Here is a 20,435-nt window from a genome sequence, read left to right as displayed (position 1 = left end):
CCTGATGTCAGTACTGGGGTCTTAACCTGTCTTAACCACGGGGTCTAAGTCCTATTTCTAACCATTGCACCATCTTTCCATCTCTGCGTTGTCCATCTTTTATTAGATTTTGGTCTTTTTAAATATTTGTTTATTGCTGGGTGACACCTTTAATCCCAGCACTCAGGAGGCAGGGGCAGGCAAATCTCTGAGTTTGAGGGCAGCCTGGACTACAGAGTGAATTCCAGGACCGTCAAGGCTACGCAGAGAAGCTTTGTCTTGAAAAACAAAAAAAATAAAAAGGGTTATTTAGTATTTTTAGATTTGTTATTTTGCTTCATGGGTATGAATGCTATGCCTGGATACAGATGTGTAAGCACAAAGGCCTATTATATCTCATGAAACTGGGGTTACAGATGGTTGTGAGCGACCATGTGGGTGCTAGGAATAAAACCTGGGTCTTCAGCAAGAACAACGGTGCTCTTAACTGCAGAGCCAATCTCTCTAGGCCCCAGAGTCTGTCTTTTATATATCCTAGGCACAACGTCCTTATAGATGCGTCCTTATACGATGTGTAAGTGATAGATATTTTTGCCTATTCTGTGTTTTTCCAATCTCTGATGGGGTTTTTTGACGCTCAACAAAGCTTTGATTTATTGATTGAGACATGCTCCGGCTACATAAACCAGGCTGCCCCAAACTCTCCATGCTCCTGCCTCTGGCTTCCTAACACTGAGATTCTAGATGTGCACCCATTATGAACAACTCTTTTAAAACTTTCTTTCTTTTTTGTTGTTGTTTTTTTTTTTTTTTTCAAGACAGGGTTTCCCTGTGTAGCCTTGGCTGTCCTCACTATGTAAACCAGGCTGGCTCCAAATTCACATAAATCCACCTGCGTCTGCCACCTGAATCCTGGGATTAAAGGTGAGCCCCAGTTCCATAGACCAGTTTCAGGAAGAGAGAAGAGAAAGTCTTGATGGTTCCAAGGTAGGGAGAATTGAGCTGGCCAGGAATGGTTGGCTAACGAGACCAACTGTTGGTGAGCAATTGGTTAGATGAACTAATTGTTGAGGAGAGACTGAGGAACGTGGGCCAACCCCAGTACTTTACTTAAAGTGAAGGTCAGTGTTTTCATTACAGATTTTATACATCATGTTTTTTTCCATTTTTTTTTACAATCAATAGAGCATTTAAAAATCAACGGAATAAGAAAACAATCTAACAAAAATGCAAACAGTTCTGTATAACCTACAATAAAGCATATAGCAAAAATCAGTCAATTTCCAAGCAATGGTGATCATGACCTGATTGTTATTTCTTAAACAATACTTGGGAATGTTTAATCATGTATTTCCCCAGTCTAAAGCCTTGTGTTTACATGATTTTCACAGCAACATAGCTTGGAATTAAATATCCTCAACTCAGAAAAAACTTGACTTACTTCCCATCCCAAACCAGCAGGTGTGCTATCATCCATCTTTATCTAAGCCTAGGCTAACTGCCAAGGGAACCTCTATTGTAAACGATCTGTAAAGTACAGCCTTCCAAGCCCACTTTCTATTGCTCTCAAAGCAGATTCTAAAGAAGCTTTTGATTTATTCTAAGAACAAGTTTTACTTTTCTACAGCTAACAGTGTCTAACCAGGTACTGTTATGTCAAAGTCCTAACTTTCTTTTCAAGCAGTTTCTGCCTGGCTGCTCACAATAGTCATTGTCCCAAGCCTTAGGCCACAGTCTCTGTGGAAAGAAGTTTTCCGTGTGAATTTCATAAGGGCTGAGAAACAGAGAGAAAGGCCGCTTTAGGAGAAAAAAGCAGATTTCAAAGTAGTTTTTAGGCAAAAATTCACCTCGACCATACATAGTATTTAAGGACAGGGGTGATCAGCTGGAGATCTTTGGAACTTTGCCAAGCAAAGCATCAACAGCTGTTCTGGATCTCTAAAGACCATGCTGGACAGTCGGAGGTCTTTGGAACTCTTCCAAGCAAAGCCTCTACGACTTGTCCTCATGTCCGAGACACCCTACCACACTTGGCTATTGCTTTGACTTTGCTCCTGGACTTTGCTCCTGGTACCTTACAGGAATGGCTAGGCAGGAGGGGTCAGCTTCAACCGAAGCCACCACTGAGATTTCAAGAGTAAAGGATGCTCCACAAGGTGGGGGTGGTCTTTCATCTTGCAAAGCCAGTTATCTGGAAACTAAGTAGGGAGACTACTTAAGCCAGGGGTTACAGATAAGACTGGGTATCTTAGACAACCTACGGCAAAAATGAGGATGCACTCTGTTGGTGGGATGCTTGCCCAGTGCACACAGAGTGTCTGATCTGAGCATCGCATAGCCTGACCTCACTTAGCATGCTTGTCACCACAGCACCCAGTAGGAAGAGGGAAGAGGACCAGAAATTCAAGACCAATCTTGACTACATAGCAAATTCAAAGTCACCTTGGACTTTGTGACACCCTACCTCTACAACAAATGAAGAAAGAACCCCCCCCCAAAAAAAAACCCAAACCAAAACAAAACAAAAAAACTAAGTCTAAGTTGAGTTTTTACCCAAATTGTTCTACTTCTGAGGACTTAGTGAGACAATTATGAAAGAACTCAAGGGCCATGGGCCCTTTGATCTACCAAGGTTGTTTTGGGTTTAATTTTTGTCCTTAGGAGACAGAGCCTCATTAAGTATCCCTGGCTAATCTAAAGAGCATTCTATAGATCAGGTTTGACCTCACACTTGGAGCAAACCTCCCCCTCAGCCTCCCAAGTGCTGGAATTAGCAGGTATGGGTACGCACTCCCCCCTCACTCTGTCACATGTACAAGAGTGAGGGCTGAGGCTGCATCAGGACATGGTGAGGAGAGCCCTGCCAGGCAGTGAGAGAGGCTCCCACATCGATGCTCTCTGAAGCCTCAGCTCCTGGGTCCACACTTTCTCATGGGTCCCAAGACAGGAGGGAGGGGGCAGGTATTGAGCAGCAGAGGTGAGAGTCTAATGTGTAGTACAGGCTGGGGCTCATCAGACACCTGCTTTATTGAGACAGGAAGTAAGCAGAGCTGCAATCTATGACACGGTGCAATCGAGGACACGACATGGATGGAGACTGGCAGAAAAGACCACAGGAAGCCAGCATAAGGCAAGAAACAGCCAGGGCCTGACTCCAAGAGGTGGAGGGAAAGAAAGCCCTGGGCAGCTTGAGCCGCCACAGTCTATCTGAAGTACTTGGGACAGTTGAGAGCAAGCATATTCCAGGCTTCGTCAAAGGCATCCACGACGGCTGGGTCCAGGGGCCCTTCCTCTGTGGCGGCCAAGTTTTGCTCCAGCTGTTCTGGGCTGGACATGCCCAAGATGACTGCATCCCCTAGGGAGCCCTGCAAGAGGAGACAGCCAGACTCTAGCTTTTTTTCTGGCTCCTGATGCTTGCCCCTCTTTGCCTGTCTGTTGGTTACATTTGGGAATCTGTGTGTGTTTACATCATAAACTCCCCAAAATTACTGGATGTATCTCTGGCAGTTGGACCTACAAACTATATACCTTAGCCTTCCTCCAGCACCATCACTACACCCAACCGAGGAGGCTGAAGACTTCTTCAGTTTGTAAAAATGCCTGAGGTATTTTGCCTCTCTGAGATGCTCTCCTTTCCTATTTGTTATTAGCCCCATTTATGGAGCACCCTTGGGAGCATGTCGGACATTATGTTATTGCCTAAGACTGAAGCCAAAAGACTTCATGAGCCAGATGTTGACCCCAGAACAGAGGAGACCGGTTCCTCCCTGAAAAGGAGGGCTTATGTGTGTTGCAATTAAACTTACATTGGTAGCCACACCTGTAATCCCAGCACTAGGGAGGCAGAGGCAGATGGATCTCTGTGAGTTTGAAGCCACCCTGATCTACAAAGGGAGTCCAGGACAGCCCGGGCTACACAGAGAAACCCTGTCTCACACCACCACCACCACCAAGAAAAAAGCCTTACATTGCTTTCTACTCCTTTGTACGACTGTGTGGACTCCAGTGTCAATGTGGATTCAGGTCTAAGAGGTACTGTAGACATGGGGCAAGGCTATGTGCCAGGCCTGGCACAGATGAGTAGGAAAAACAAAGGCAGATATGCCATGAGAAGCAGAGGAAAAGGGTTCCAGAAGAGCGGGGAAGAACAAGCACGCTCTTCAGAATTAACCTAAAGGCAACTCTGGGTTTCCTAAAGTGGTAGAAGCTGAGCAAGCGGGCAAGGGACGGCTGGGCTACCTGGAGCTGTGAGTGGTGGTACATCCACCTCAAGGCAGCTGAGGTCATTCCTGGGTCTCTGGTGCCATACGTGGCCTTCAAGGACTTCTTCACAAGGTCAACGCCCTTGAAGTGGTCTTCCTTCCAGAACCTCATTGGGTGAGGAAGGAAGGAGACATGTCAATATCTTTTTTTTTTTTTTTTTTTTTTTTGGTTTTTCGAGACAGGGTCTCTCTGTGTAGCCTTGGCTGTCCTGGACTCGCTTTGTAGTCCAGGCTGGCCTCGAACTCACAGCGATCCGCCTGCCTCTGCCTCCCGAGTGCTGGGATTAAAGGCGTGCGCCACCACGCCCGGCCTCTTTTTTTTTTTTTTTTTTTTTTTAAGATTTATTTATTATATATACAGTGCTCTGTCTGGATTACATCTGCAGGCGAGAAGAGGGCATCAGATCACTGATGGTTGTGAGCCACCATGTGGTTGCTGGGACTTGAACTCAGGACCTCCGGAGGAGCAGTCAGTGCTCTTAACCCCTGAGTTATCTCTCCAGCCTCAGATGTCAGTATCTTGGTGTCATTTGAGCATAGGCTGATCTCTGCCGTCCTGAGGGGCAGGTGTCAGGGATGTATCTCAGTTCGTAGGATGCTTGCCTAACTATGTGGGAGGCTCTTGAGTTCAGGTACCATCTCTTCATAGAATGTGTGTGGTGGTACTCCTCTGTAATGCCAACACTAGGGACTTAGAGGCAGGAGGGTTGGAAATTCAAGGTCTTCTTCAGCTACATAGCAAGTTCAAGACCAGCCTGGGATACATGAACCCTTGTTTCAAAAAAAATTTTTTTTGCCTACTCTTGGGACTCTTTTCCTCCTACTGGAGGCCTTGTCCAGCATCCATATGGGGTTTTTGCCTTGTCTTGCTGTATCTTGTCAGTTGTTGTCTTTTGGAGACCTGCTCTTTTCTGAAGGGAAACAGAGGGAAAGTGGATCTGGGAAAGAGGGGAGGTGGGAGGGAGCTGGAAGGAGTGGAGTGAGGGGAAACTGATCAGGATGTATGGTATGAGAGAAGACTCTATTGTATATAGATTTATAAAGTGTCTAGCCATAGTGGCACACACATCTAATTCCAGCACTTAGGAAGCTCCAACAGGAAGAAAGTTCATGTGTTATGGGTTAGCCTGGGCTACATAGTGAGCCCTGTCTAAGAAAAAAGAATGGCGCAGGAAAGAATTTCCTTTTGATTGCCACTGTGCATATATTATGGTCTACAATCTTGCTAATTCTCCTCTTCCTCCTCCTTCTTCTATGTTTTATTGGACTTTTTCATTTGTTTGTTTTCTTAATTCGTCTGATTTGATTTGTGTATTTGGGTTGTATATGCATATTTACAGAACTGTGCACACAAAGCCAGAGAAAAATGCCAGTGTCCTGACCTAGCACTGTCTACCTTACATATTTAAAATGAGGCATCTTAGCCAAGGGGTGGTAGCACACGCCCTTAATCCCAGGACTCAGGAGGCAGAGGCAGGCAGATCTCTATGAGTTTGAGGCCATCCTGGGCCACAAAGTGAGTCCAGGACAGCCAAGGCTACACAGAGAAACCCTATTTCGAAAGACTAAAAAAAACAAAAATAAATAAAAATAAAAAAGATAAAATGGGGCATCTTAGTGCTGGAGATATGGCCCTGAGTTAATGGAGTTGATCACTCTTCCAGACAACTGAGGATCCATTCCTAAAACCCATGTGGCAGCTAATATCGTTCCGTAACTCCAGTTTCAAGGTGATCTGCTGGCCAGGCGTGGTGGCACATACCTTTAATTCCAGCACTTGGGAGGCAGAGACAGACAGATCTCTGTGATTTCAAGACCAGCCTGGTCTACAAATGGAGTCCAGTACAACCAGGGGGCGCAACACAAAGAAACCCTGTCTGAAAAAACAAAAAAGGCGATCTGGTGCCTTCTTCTGGCCTCCTTAGGTACTGCATGATTGTGGTGCATAGACCTGCATGCAAGCAAACATCCATACACATGAGCAAATAGATAAATACATAAACTTGGTCTTTCACTGAACCTGGTCTTAGCTGACAGCCACCAAGCCCGGTGATCTCTTGTCTCAGGTCAACAATGTCCCATAGGTACGCAAGCGATTAAGAATGAGTTTGTGGGGCTGGAGAGATGGCTCAGAGGTTAAGAACACTGGCTGCTCTCCCAGAGGTCCTGAGTTCAATTCCAAGCAACCACATGGTGGCTCACAACCATCTATAACGTGATTTGGTGCCCTCTTCTGGCCTGCAGGTGTACACGTAGACCACTGTATAAATAATAAATATTTAGAAAAAAAAAAAAAAAAAAAGAATGAGTTTGTGTGTAGGTACTGGATTATGAGCGTCCTGCCCAGACACAGGCCTCAGCTTACCAGTTCCTGTAGAAATCATCCCATTTCTTCCCAAAGAAGCGGCTCACAGGCTGCTCCTCATCTTTCACATCGCATCTGTATTTGCCAGTCAGCAGGCCTCCTGTGGGGAGACAGGAATGGAACCTTGGCCCAGACTCCTCCTAGAAGCTGCTTGGTCCCTCTTTGTAATGAACCGAGGAGCAGGAGGGAGCCTAGAAAGAAGGGGACCCAGGCACCCCCTTGTCAAGGCTCCCTGATTCCTAGGGCCTGGATTGGCATTTCCTATGGCAGTGCTTCATAAAGAAGGGCAGGGCATGCCCACCCACCCACAGGGGATGTTCCCATGGCAGGCCATACCAGCCAAAGGACTGTAGGCATAAAACTTCAGTCCAAAGTGTCTGAGGCAGGGGAGGAGCTCCTTCTCCACCTGCCTGGTGGTGGCGTTGTACATGCCCTGCGGGGAGAAGTTGAAAAGAGGAAACATGTCAAGAAAAGAGACCTCAATGTACCTTTATAAAGCCCCTCAGTTTAGTCCTTAACAATCTTGGACCTAGACAATCAGAGCATAGATCTAGTGATGGGGAGTTTGTGGTTTGTAACCGCCTAGTCTGTGGTTATGCCCAAAGATCCAGGATCAGCGGAACCTTGGACCCCAAAGTCTGATTGATCCCAGCACACTAGATTCCTCTCACCTGGTACACAGTTGGCATGATCCAGCCATTTTTCTTGCACAGGGTACAGATCTCAGCCACTTGCCAGGAGGCATAATTGGACAGGCCAAACTCCACAAACTTGCCCTATAGGAGAGAGCCTTTATCACAGGCCAGCTCAAGGAGAGGCTCCATCACAGCCCAGGAGACCAGGAAGGAGAGACTGACTGAGTGGGGAGCCTGGAGTGAGGTCTGTGCCCAGCTCTGCTGTGTGTTCCCAGCACTCACTCTCCTGGCAGGGTAAAGATGAAAGGGTCAGAGGGCTCAGGGGCCACCCTCACCTCCTGATGCAGCTGGTTGCAGACCTGCAGTGTCTCCTCTATGGGAGTGCTGTGGTCTGGTATGTGTAAGTAGAAGATGTCCACCCGGGGACACTGCAGCCGCTTCAGTGACGTCTCCAGCTGGAACCGGATATTGTCAAGACGGTTTGAAGTCCCAATAGTGGGAACAGACTTTGTGGCAATTTTCACTGTGGGAGGGGGAACAATAGAAGCTAAGAGCTGGGTGGGGGCAGTTTCCTGTGTAAAGTGCTCACTGTGCAAGTAAGAGACAAATGAGAAAGCAGGGCTTGGCAGGGCTGCCTTAAAACTCCCTTGCTGGGGAGAGAAGGCAGACAAGTCCTGGGGCTCACTCTCCAGCCAGTCTTGTAGTGAAAGTTTTGGTCATGTTATTTAAACACGATGTAAATATGATCCCAAGTGTGGGATGTGAAACTGCCTTTAGCTTATCCACAACTGATAACAGTCTGGTGAGAGGGTACCTGGTCTCTGCCAGCTGGAAAACATCCTTGTGCAGACTCTGAGAGGGTATAAATAGGAGCAGAGAGAGAGGGGAGGCGGGGAACATTTCAAGACTCTCCGAGAGAGAAAACACAAGAACGCTTATGAGAAGGCTGCTGCTGATTCATTCTGCTTTGGCTGCTATTGTTTGCTGTTTAGTTGGGCTGCCGAAATCCTGATGAGAAGAGTGCAATTGCTCCAGGGAACTGAGTCTACAAGGTCTACACCCGCGCCCTTGCTAACCTTCTCTCCTACCTCGGGTCAGTGGGTTGCAAGGGAGGTAGAGGCATTAAGGAATCCCAGATAAAGTAGCTTTTTAAAAATAATCAAAGCCTACACGGTCTAGTGGAAATGCTGAACCCTAAGTTCAGTTGAAGAGAGACCTTGTCTCAATAAAATAAAATAAAATAAAATAAAATAAAATAAAATAAAATAAAAAGTGATAGAAGAAGTTGAAGTGAAAGTTTCTTTGAAGACTCACTTGTGTCACATGATGTTTTTCTGGAGAGATCTTGTGAGAGGACATGTGATGTTTTGCTGGGAGCAGACACGTGAGAGGGCATGTGATATTTAGAAGGGTGTAAATAGAACCACACGGAGAGTGGGAGGAGGCTTACTGCATTGCTACCCTGCCGTGGAACATTCTTCTGACCTTTGCTCTCAGAGAGTAACATTCCAGAGAATTTTCTCCTGGTGCTCAGGCTGGTTCTGGCCACTTCCATTGACTCTTGCTGATTCGGCAGAACCTTGTGGTTTTCTGATGGATTGTGCCACCATCATGGATCTGTGTGACTGTTTGGTGTTGGCTATTCGACTGGAATGGTGGTATCTTTTTTTTTCTTCTTTCTTTTAAGATTTATTTTCTTATTTGTATAGTATTTTGCGTGCATGTCTGCCTGCCAGGCAGAAGAGGGCACCAGACTTCATTATAGATGGTTGTGAGCCAGCATGTGGTTTCTGGGAATTGAACTCAGGACCTTTGGAAGAACAACCATTGCTCTTAACCGCTGAGCCATCCCCCCAACCTGTCTGGTGGTATCTTGACAACACACAGTGGTATTGACCATTGGACCTATGTCTATACAGGTCCACAACCATTCTTTCTCCCCTTCCTCTTAAATAAAGTAGCTGTAGAAAATCTAAGCCTACCATCTATAATGAGATCTGGTGCCTTCTTCTGGCATGCAAGCAACACATGCAGGCAGAACACATAATAAATAAATCTTTAAAAAAAAAAAAAAAAAACAACCAGCATCAAACTAAGGCACCAGCCCCTTGATATGAGAAGGCCAAAAGGTCAGGACTGCAAGGTTATCCATGGCAGTATAGTGAGTATGAGGCCAATCTGGGCTAGGTGATGGTGTGTGTATGGGTAAAAGTAACTTTTATTTATCTGAATTAATTGTCATCTTGGATGCTTACAGCCTCCATCTGCTAACCTAGGGCCAGACATGGAAGCTTCTAGCCATTCCATTCACAATGTTCCGTCCATACGTATTTGGAAACCTTGAAGAAAGTACTCGAATAACTATCCTATCTTAGTGTGCTCGAAGTTCTGTACCTACCTCAATTTCTATTGTGACTTGCATTATCAATTTTTAAAAAACACCCTATCTTTTTAGACCTAAAAACATTTTCTTTAATCCTAAACAACTAAGCTTGATTGTAGTGCCGTATCTAGTCTTCAACACAATCAGATACCTGAAAAGGATAAATATTAGCTGGATAAACAGGAAGGGCAGAGCAAGCTGCTACAAAAACTATAGAAATGACAGAGACTTTGGGCTGTTTGGACAGTCACCCAAGGTTTCTCTATAACAATGGAGGATCGTCTCCAGCCTTCTGGCTCAAAACATCTAACAAACTGTTCTGTGAAGCTGGTATTAGGAAAGGCTTGCCTACCTTGTCCTCTCAAAGCCCAGCTCTGACTTTGCTGCATCCACTTTGCCCAGTATTCTGTCTGCAGCTGAAGCAAGGGCGTTTTATTGCCCAACAGTGAGCTTGCCATGTATAAAGCAAACTCCATATGGAGGTTCTTTGATGCTCTTTGGAGTGGCATGGCGGTGCTGCCCGGAGCTGACATGTCTCATTGTCTTTTGTTGTGTTTTGTTTTTTGTTTTGTTTTTCGAGACAGGGTTTCTCTATGTTATCTTGGCTGTTCTGGATTCACTTTGGAGACCAGACTGGCCTCTAACTCATAATGATCTGCTTGCCTCTGCCTCCCTTAAAGGTGTGGCCGGCTGACATTGTCAAAAACCCTTTTTTGCTGTTGTTGTTTTGTTTTATGTTTTTGTTTTTTCTTTTGAGACAGGGTTTCTCTGTGTAGCCTTGGCTGTCCTGGACTTGCTTTGTAGACCAGGCTGGCCTCAAACTAACAGAGGTCTGCCTACCTCTGCCTCCTGAGTGCTGGGATTAAAGGCATGCACTACTATGGCCAGCTCCTGTCAAAAAAACTTAAATTAATAAAACATCTTTAAATGCTATATTCTGTAGATCTCTGGAGTTTTTAAAGATCATCTATCTCTAGTATATCTGAATTGTTTGTTTCTAGCTATATACTGACTGATAAACTTTAAAAATTCCTGTGATTAACAAAACTAGTACCTAACAAAACCACAAATTCTTAATTATCCTAAACAATCTGTGACAATAGATTTCAAAAGGACTAGACCTTCATGTTGTATTTTTAAGAATTACATATGTACAATAGCTTAAAAAGAATTGATAAATAGTACGTTGTAACTAGAATATAACCTTAATTTTGTATCAATATACAAGGATCTATAACAGTGTAACCAAATATGACCTCAATTTTGTATCAATATACAATGATCTATAGAGTGGATTCAATAATCTACTCTTTTCCCCTATTAGTCCCATATATTTTCTATATTACCTCTTTTTTCTCTTCATCCCTTCCCCCCCTTTCCTCTAACACTAGATAGGAGAGAAAGAAGAATAGAGGAAAGAAAAAGAGAGAGAAATAAATCTCCGAGTCTAATCTTCTATACTTTGTTTCCTCCCTGACCAAGACCATTAGTAACTTGCAACCTACCCCAAAAAGAAGACAAACACATGTCACCCACGGAACAGCCAAAAATTGCCCATCACACCTGTTGGGAATGGGGTGTCATTCTCTTAAAATTGCTTCCTACTGATTTGCCACATGTTTTCTTTTTTTTAAAAGATTGATTTATTTTATTAATTTATTACATATAAAGTGTTCTGCCTGCATGTGTGTCCAACACCAGAAGAGGGCACCAGAGCTCATATTAGATGGTCATGAGCCACCATATGGTTGCTGGGAATTGAACTCAAGACCTCTGGAAGAGCAGACAGTGCTCTTAACTGCTGAGCCATCTCTCCAGCCCCACATGTTTTCTTTTTCTTTCTTTCTTTCTTTCTTTTTTTTTTTTTTTTTTTTTTTTTTTTGTTGTTGTTGTTGTTTTGTAACTTTTAAAAAAGATTTATTTATTTTTTATTATTATGTACACAGTGCTCTGTCTGCATGTACACTTGCAGGCCAGAAGAGGGCATCAGATCAAATCATCGATGGTTGTGAGCCACAATGTGGTTGCTGGGAATTGAACTCATGACCTCTAGAAGAGCAGTCATCGCTCCAGCCCCATTTTTTTTTTTTCGAGACAGGGTTTCTCTGTGTAACCTTGGCTGTCCTTGATTCACTTTGTAGAGCAGGCTGGCCTCGAACTCACAGCATTCTGCCTGCCTCTGCCTCCCGAGTGCTGGGATTAAAGGCGTGCACCACATATTTTCTTTTTTTGAGCTCAAGAAATTGGGGAAATGGTCAAGCCTTTTTGCTATGTTTTGTTTTAGTTTGGTTTTTTTTTTTTTTTTTTTTTTTTTGGTTTTTCAAGGCAGGGTTTCTCTATGTAATAGGCCTGGCCATCCTGGACTGGCTTTGTAGATCAGGCTGGCCTGGAACTCACAGTGATTCACCTGCCTCTACCTCCCAAGTACTGGGACTAAAGATGTGCACCACCATGCCCGGCTGGTCAAGTCTTAAGAAAGCCAGTTGTAACATTTGCTGTTCAGTGTCTGTGTGCTGTGAAAATGCAGGCTAAAATGAAGTCCTGACTGGAGCAGCCTGTGCAGCTGGACAATCTTAGCTAGCCTTTTTGAAGTTGTTCTGGATGCAGATTCTAGAGAAAACAGATACTGATGCAATCTGTGAGGCTGGACCATTTGGAATACTTGTCTTGTCTTCTTTGGTGTCTGGTCCTTTTTCTTCAGATGTTTCACTTGTCCCCTGGTCTCTGGATTCCTCAGTTGGATGCTTTTATTCTCTTGGAAAAATAAAAAGCAAAACCCTGCCCCAACCCTAACTCTGACAGGTTGTTTCTTTCCTAGGGCAAAATGCCTTTTGTCAATAGAAAAAGCATTATCTCTCAATTGAAAATTTTAAAAAGTTCTCTTGAAAAATTGAAACTAAATATACCTTTTCTTTTTTTTTTTCTTTTCTTTTTCGAGACAGGGTTTCTCTGTGTAGCCTTGGCTGTCCTAGACTCGCTTTGTAGTCCAGGCTGGCCTCAAACTTACAGCGATCTGCCTGCCTCTGCCTCCCGAGTGCTGGGATTAAAGGCGTGTGCCACCACGCCCGGCTAATATAGCTTTTCTTAAAAACAGATTTATTTATTTATTATGTATACAGTGCTGTCCTTGCATGTACACCTGCATATCAGAAGAGTGCATCACATCACATTATAGATGGTTGTGAGTTACTATGTGGTTGCTGGGAATTGAACTCAGTACCTCCGGAGGAGCAGTCAGTGCTCTTAAGCACTGAGCCATCTTTCCAGCCCCATAAATATACCTTTAAGTGTATTTATTTTTGGATCATAAAGGACATTCACTTTGAATTTTAGCCTGCCCTTTGCAAGCAGCTTTTACATTTAACCCGTTATAATTCCTATGTGCCTGCCTCCCAAGTGTTAGGATCGAAAGTGTGTGCATCCCAAGTACTGGAATGCTGGGGTCCAGCTCTTGAAGCTGGGAGGAATGGCAGCAGCATTTAAAAAAAAAAACAAAAACACCTCAGCAGACAAGGTTTTTATTGCAAGTCTGGCATCAGCAGAGCGAGCTGCATACCAGTGCTTCCACTCTCAGTTGTTGTCTGATGACCGCAACCCTAGTTTTTATTGATGCATACAAGGAAAAAAAAAGTTCACCCAAGTCATGTACCTCAAGCATAAAAACTCCTCACATACCATTTCCCGTGAAAGAACAGAAACATCCATGCCCCAATAACCCCACCATCTATCCAATCTTAGTAAGCAAGCAGTTTTAATCATTAACTCATGAGAGCATTCCACTCTAACGAATGCTCATCGGGGAGTTAGGCACTTGCTGTTTCCTTTTCACCTTCTTACTGCAAAATCTGAAAAGGGCAAGACAGAGAGAAAAACCTCAGCCTTTATTCTGAGGTCAGTTTATCACATAAATTCCCTTTCCTTTTGTAAGCAATATATAGCATAATTCTTTTTTGTTTGTTTGTTTTGTTGTTGTTCAATACAGGGTTTCTCCATGTAGCCTGGGCTGTCCTGGACTTGCTTTGTAGACCAGGCTGGCCTCGAACTCACAGCGATCTGCCTGCCTCTGCTTCCCAAGTGCTGGGATGAAAAGTATGTGCTCTAGCATCATTCTTTTTTTTTTTTTTTTTTAAAGGTAAATTAACCCATTTATTGCAGGCTAGGCAAGTCTCAAATAGTAGCACTTCTACTGGTCTTTCAGTGCCTCGAGTCTTCTGATGGCAGACTTCACTGTGACGGCAGAAGTGGTGTTGTAGGTCCAGGCCCCACCAGCCACTGTTTTCATGCAGGAACCACAGTGCCAGATGCCAACGGCTCGTCTCTTCATCTTGGTCTTGCCACAGAAGAAGCAAGTGTACTTGGCGTGCTGACTGATTTCAATTTTCTTCACCATTTTCTGGAGGGAGGCACCATAGCAGGTCCCGTATTTTCCGATGATCCCGACCTTCTTGGTGCATTTAGCCATCTTGCCGGAACCAAAGCCAGAGCCCGAAAAGGAAGAGTCTAGCACCATTCTTATATTGGCTTAATTCTAATTCCTCTTCATAAGCGGCTATAGCATCTTTAAATCTTTTAATTTTCCCTCCTTAAACAATGGCATGGACTATTATTAGCCAAAACAAGCCAGTCTCTGAAAAGTAAATGGTCTAACCATCATAGGTTTCCCCCATGAAACATTAAAGGGGAAACTTGAGTGTATGGTCTAATAATGTTTAATATTAGACCTATAATTATTATTAAGGCAGTATTTTCTAACCCATTAGCAGTTAATCAAGATACAGACACCTATTATATTTTAAAATAGCCTCAGTTAACCTGAGACAGGGCAGATATTAATCCCCTAAACGACCTCCCATAGTGGGGCAGGTATAGGAAGCCAGCCATGTGCTTCTCCTCCACCTAATCCATGGCCCAGCCTTCTTCTTCTCCTCCCCACCCCTCTCCTCGTCTCTCTGTCTGTCTCTCTGTCTATCTCTGTCTGTCTCTCTCTCTCTGCCTGTCTCTGTCTCTCTCTGTCTCTCTCTGTGTCTCTGTCTCTGTCTCTCTCTCTCTCTCACCCTAAGCCCTGGAACCTTAGCCAAACCTATCCCATTCGCCCTGCCCAGGTGTGACAGCTTCTTATTGGTCAAACAAATTAGGCTCTTAGGCAGAGTACAGGTTGGGCAGAGACAGCAAGCAGTAATTAGCATCAAAATACATCAGACCAAACCTTCAACACTTGAGGATTACTATTCTACAACCTGATAGTATCCCTGTTTAAGCCTTAAATCATATTGCAAGGCATCGTTAGCTAGGGAACAGGTCACACAGCTTTCTCATATCTTACTGATTTCTTCAGAGATCTGCTTATCTTTCAGAACATCTCCAGCTGCCTGAGCCATGCTCTCCCAGGAAATTACTACGTCCCCTGGGCTTGGCCCCACGTCTTTGAGATTTCTTTGATTTTTATCATTAATGGAGGAATCATTCACAGAGGGAGGGAACTGGAACCAGGACCATGTGGTAGATCAGAAGTAGAGTTGCGACAGCCCTAACTTGAAAGCTGAGAGAAACAGATAGCGTCGACAAACCTCACAAGCCAGAGCAGACTCCTGGATTGGATCCTTGTCATGCAATGCACAGGGTCACGGGGTCTCAACTCTGGCTTTTCAGGGCTTGCGTCTCCGACACTGGCTTCAAAAGTGTGCACCAGCACCACCCTGCTCATTGTGGAGGGCTTTCCCTGTTGCTGTGGCTGCTGCAGAGAGAGCCCAGAGCTCTAGGGCGCTGAGCCTGACACCACCCCCCCACCCCTTCTGCCAACGTGGAAGCCGCACAGCATAGTCTGACTCAAAGCCACCCCAGCCCACCTCTAAGCTGTGGTGTCCTGCTGACTCCTCGAAGCTGTTATCATCCCCTCCCCCACCCCTACCTCCCCACTCCCCTACCCCTGCAGCCCTGAGACAGGCTACCTTCCCCCACTGGGCCCCGCCCCCAGTCCCTCACTCTGCTGTATCACCACCCCCAAAAGCTATGTCCAGCCCTTGAGCAGTGGGCCACTGTGACTTGCTGCCGGTCCTCCTTCCCACCTCAGGGCAGTCAGTCCCTCCTTCCTGCCCTGGGGCTGCAGAGATGGGAGACAAAATGTCAACTCCGGTCAAGCTCCTCATTGGGGGTGGGGGGTGCTGTCCATGGTGACAATTTCTGCCTCAGACTGTTATAAAAACTGGGACACATTCCCTGCCTCAGAATGCCTGCTGCCAGCGCCATGGGAGCTGTCCATGATGACAACAGCCTTTCCTGCTTCAGCCTACTACCTTCACAGTGGACTCTGTAAATTTCATTACTTTATTACCCCTCAAGGCAGAAAAGTGGCCGAACTTCTGCCCGAGAAAGCTCCAGCAGCCCAACACCGCCCCTCTCCCCACCCCCACTTCCCCCTTGGAACTTTCAGCGATCCACCTGCCTCTGCCTCTAAATGCTGGGATTAAAGGGGTGCGCCACCATGGCCGGCCCCAAATAATGTTTGTAACCTTGATTAAATTCTTATTTAAAAAAAAAAAAAAGATTTATTTATTTAGTGTATGAATGGTCTATCTGCGTGTACATTTGCACACCAGAAGAGGTCATCAGATCTCGTTGTATAGATGGTTGTGAGCCACCGTGTGGTTGCTGGGAATTGAACTCAGGACCTCCGGAAGAACAGACAGTGCTCTTAACCATTGAGCCATCTCTCCGGCCCTTGACTAAATTCTTATTCCTGTTTATGTGGCTGAAGTTCTTGGGTGTGGGAAGGAAGATTTTTAGGAAGGAGGCAGAAGAGAGGAAGGGGAGAAGGATGATGGAAGCCACCTCCATGGCTAGGCTGGAGAAAGAAACACGTGGCCTGTGTGGATGGAGGATTTGACTTCAGAAGAGGAACACTAGCAAATATTTGGAATTACGGATGGGAGGTGGCTGGATAGAAGTGATCAGAAGCAGATGACATGGGGGCAGGTCGATATGAAAGGTAGTTTAGGGTTTAATATCTACTCTGCCCCAGGTGAAGCAAGGCTATTTTAAAATATAACCAGTAGCTGTGGGGTTTGTTTATTTGTTTGTTTGTTTGTTTGTTTGAGACAGGGTTTCTCTGTGTAGCCTTGGCTGTCTTGGACTCCCTTTGTAGATGAGGCTGGCCTTGAACTTTCAGCGATCTGCCTACCTCTGCCTCCTGAATACTGGGATTAAAGGCATGTGCAACTATCTGCCTGGCAGTAGCTGTGTTTTTAATAATTGATAGTGGGTTAGAAAATACAGCCATTGCTGGGTGTGATGGCACACGACTTTAATTCCAGCACTCCAGAGACAGAGGCAGGTGAGTCTCTGTGAGTTCAAGTGCAGCCTGGTCTGCAAAGTGAGTCCAGGACAGCCAGGGCTACACAGAGAAACCCTGTCTCGAAACACAATAAAACAAAACACCAAAACAAAGCAAAAAAAAAGAAAGAAAGAGAATCCATCCATAATAATCACAAGGCTGATAATAAACATTTGTAGGCCATACCTTTAAGTTAACAGCAACAATCACCGACCCAAATCATCATGGCCAGATTAATGAAAGCAAGCTCTTTTACTCCTGTACATGGGCTGCCTCCTGCTAAGGTGGGGTTTGAGAGGTCAGCCTTGGACGTGAGGAAGACAACGCTCGTGTAACTTAGGGCTTTCCAAATGGGGGATTTGGTGAGCAGCGGTCACAGCAGCGGAACATCACAACAAGTTAGTTCTAAAGCTGGTCCTTCAGTTCTTTGACCTTTACACGCACAGCCACGATCTCAGTATTGCCAAATCTTGTTGTCTTTGTCCCTGTGCCCAAGCCTTCTGGAGTTTTTCTTAGCTTCCTCTCTGGAAACCTGAAATGCTAGCACACAGGGCTATTCCTTTCAGGAAAGAAATGCATAACTTGTTATCTGCCAAGAAGGCTGAAAGCAGATTTGCATTCTAGCATGGTGACTTTGGTGCTATCAGTGTGTGTGGGGGTGGGGTGGGGTGGGGACTACACTGGATCCTCCCTCAGACACTTATCATTAGTTTGTTTTCCCTCAATCTCTCTCTCTCTCTCTCTCTCTCTCTCTCTCTCTCTCTCTCTCTCTCTCTCTCTCTGTGTGACTCTGTGTGTGTGTGTGTGTGTGTGTGTGTGTGTGTGTGTGTGTGTGTGTCTGTGTCTCTCTTGCTCTCTGTGTCTCTCTCAGCTGGCCTTGAACTCAGAGATCCACTTTCCACTGCCTCCCCAGTGCTGGGATTAACGGTGTGTGCCACTGCTGCCTGTCTATAGAAACTATCTTTATGGAAGGCGTGGCATGTACTTTATAAAGAATTTCGATGTAGTCCCTTCTAATCCTTATTTAGCTTACTTTGTTGCTCCCCGGCAAAGTTTTCACCAAAATTGTGCCACATGCTGGGCAGTGGTGGCCCACGCTTTAATCTCAGCACTTGGGAGGTAGAGACAGGCAGATCTCTGTGAGTTTGAGGCTAGCTTTGTCTACAAAATGAGTCCTCTACGACAGTCAAGGCTACACAGAGAAACCCTGTCTTGAAAAGCGAAAACAAAAACAAAACCAAGCAAAACAAAACAAAACAAAAAAGGACCTTGCTTAAATATGCCTAGAAAAACAACTTGAAGTCTTGAAGTCAGATTCCCAAAGTTTGAACCAACACTGCCTGTTTTGCTATGTTGAACCCAGCTGCCTTCTTGCTTCCCAAGTATGGTAACTCCCTCCAGCTATGATGGTTGAAGAGACTCCCACAGGCTGTGTCATTTCATTTCCCTATGCCAGTTGAGGGGCTACTCCTTCATAAAACTGAAGCCACTGCTAAACCAACAGGCACCCAGAATTCAGAGCAAAGTACAGGGTCCTGAGCAAGGGTGCAGTACGAAAGCAAATCTACTTGCCTGGTCCAAAGTCTGTGCTGGGGATCTGCTGGGGCTGTGCTGACTGCAAAATCAGGGAGTCTATCAGGTGAAGGCTGTCAGAGGCACCTACCTGCTGGGGACTGGTTGGGAGAGGCAGCACTCCCAGTGCAAGACTCCAAGTTTTCCCAATGCGCCCAGAGACTGGCTAGCCACATGGAATTTGGCTGAGCCAGGGTTGGTGTGCTGTAAGGAGAGGGTCCTAGGCAGCTTTTCTGGAACAAGGGGAGGAGACAGTGGAGCTGTGTAAAGCTAGCCTACGGATTTTGTGGTTCTCAGAGCTCTTGGTTTGTGACAAGGTTCGATCAAGTCCCCAGGAGCAGGAGTAGGGGTAAGGAGTTGGGGGTACGGTGGCGAGATGAGGAGGTGGGGGTGGGCAGCTGTACTGGGAGTAATCAATTCTGCTCCTTATGGCACGCGTGACAGTTACCTTTGCAGTCGCTGCAGCCCAGCCCGAGCCCCATGCCGCCTAGGATAGTCTCAGACTGGCCATCTGCATACACGAAGGCGGTGTCTATCTCGTTGTGGCCCCGCTGCAGGAAGGTGCGCACCGCCTCGGCACTGGCAGCTTCATCCAAGCTCCATCCTATCTCCATGATACCCAGCACAGTGCTGGGCAGGGACCGTGCCATGACAATGCCAAGGAAAGCAAAAGACAGGGAGAGATGCAGACTACTTGCGAAGGCTGAAGCCAGTGGCTGGAGGGTATGGGGTCCCAAGGGTATCCTTCCCTTTAAGTAGCCTTCTGTGACCACGCCCACCGGGGGCTGGGCTAGCAGAGAAAAGAGAAGTTTTGGCCAAAGCTCAAGACTCCTGCAGAGCAGGGAACCCTCTACACTTGCACCACCCGGAACACTGTGGCAGGTCCGCAAAAACTGGGTGGGAAGTAGCAGATCTCTCTGCGCTTCTGCCTCTCTGGCCCATTCCTGAGCTGTCCTAGGGTCTCTGGATCCTCCTAGGAGTTTAGCAGGTGGGTGAACCATAGGGTGCCATCTCTGAATTGAGGCTTGCTGAGGGCTCTAGACAGTGGAAGGACGGCAGAGAAGGCCTGTCACTCTTGACTTATTAATCCAGGAGAAGATGCCCTCAAACTTTGAGGCAACTCAGGTTGTTCAGAGAATCAAATATGCAGAGGATCACAAGTAACAAATGCTCAGGACAGGAAATCTTTGAGGCGTTTATGCAGTAGGGAGTTTTGATTTACACAAAACGGGAAAGAGCGTTTCTCATCATAACCTTTTACAAAGACAGTTGAAGTCAGGTGTGGTGGTTCTTGCTTGTAATCCCTGAACTCTGGAGGCTAAGGCAGGAAGCTTGCTACCAGCTCAAAGCCAGGTGGGGTTACATAACAAGTACCAGGCAGGCATGGACCAAATAGCAAACGGTGTGGTGGCCTACCCCTGTGATTCCAGCCCTCCAAACCCAGAGCAGGAGAACTGACACAAGTTCAAGGTTGTTCCTGGACAACCTCTGCTAAGCCTATATAATAAGACTGTTTCAAATGCCAAAATAGGCTTTGGGATTACAGCTCGGTTGATAGAATGCTTGTCTAGCCCCGGATTAGACAAGTGACTAGACAGTGACTAAGGTAACACCATCTTGTCCTGATTCCATTTTGTTTGCTTAGCCCAGTGGCTCTCAACTTTCCTAATGTCGTGGTGACCCGCCCCCCAACTATACAACTATATTTGTTGCTACCTTATAACTGTAATTTTGCTACTGATTCATAATTTAAATCCTGGAGACGCAGAATATATGTGACCTGCAGGAGAGGGTCTTTTGACATCCCCAAAGGTCAGCTCACAAGAACCCCTGGCTTAGATGGTTCTCAGCTCTCTACCCCCTTAACAGTAGTGTTTGTCTTGGCAACACCTTTGAGATTTCCATGATG

General features: G+C 45.7%; 2 protein-coding genes across 2 annotated transcripts; both read right to left on the bottom strand.

The window, feature by feature from the left end:
- Positions 1 to 3,051: 3,051 nt before the first annotated feature.
- On the bottom strand, positions 3,052 to 19,182 carry LOC127212026 (aflatoxin B1 aldehyde reductase member 2-like). The gene is made up of 7 exons (XM_051172141.1): positions 18,975 to 19,182; positions 7,577 to 7,764; positions 7,278 to 7,382; positions 6,943 to 7,039; positions 6,607 to 6,706; positions 4,219 to 4,348; positions 3,052 to 3,344 (listed from the first exon to the last, which is right to left on the bottom strand). The coding sequence occupies exons 1-7, from the start codon at positions 19,174 to 19,176 to the stop codon at positions 3,183 to 3,185; spliced, it is 984 nt and encodes a 327-aa protein (XP_051028098.1). The 5' UTR covers positions 19,177 to 19,182; the 3' UTR covers positions 3,052 to 3,182.
- On the bottom strand, positions 13,763 to 14,086 carry LOC127212024 (60S ribosomal protein L37a-like). The gene has a single exon (XM_051172139.1). The coding sequence runs from the start codon at positions 14,084 to 14,086 to the stop codon at positions 13,808 to 13,810; it is 279 nt and encodes a 92-aa protein (XP_051028096.1). The 3' UTR covers positions 13,763 to 13,807.
- Positions 19,183 to 20,435: the final 1,253 nt, after the last annotated feature.

Source organism: Acomys russatus, chromosome 29, assembly GCF_903995435.1.
Source record: "Acomys russatus chromosome 29, mAcoRus1.1, whole genome shotgun sequence".
NCBI lineage: Eukaryota > Metazoa > Chordata > Mammalia > Rodentia > Muridae > Acomys > Acomys russatus.
Note: the sequence above shows the minus strand (reverse complement) of the source record. Positions and strands in the feature narration are given on the sequence as shown.

What these genes read in the sequence shown, in the direction of transcription:
- LOC127212026 (XM_051172141.1), bottom strand. Translation starts at nt 19,176, where the DNA reads ATGGCACGGTCCCTGCCCAGCACTGTGCTGGGTATCATGGAGATAGGA. An exon ending in GCAACCAGCTGCATCAGGAG is followed by an intron (nt 7,383 to 7,576) that starts GTGAGGGTGGCC and finishes TCTCTCCTATAG; the next exon opens with GGCAAGTTTGTGGAGTTTGG. An exon ending in GATGATTTCTACAGGAACTG is followed by an intron (nt 4,349 to 6,606) that starts GTAAGCTGAGGC and finishes TCACCCAATGAG; the next exon opens with GTTCTGGAAGGAAGACCACT.
- LOC127212024 (XM_051172139.1), bottom strand. Translation starts at nt 14,086, where the DNA reads ATGGCTAAATGCACCAAGAAGGTCGGGATCATCGGAAAATACGGGACC.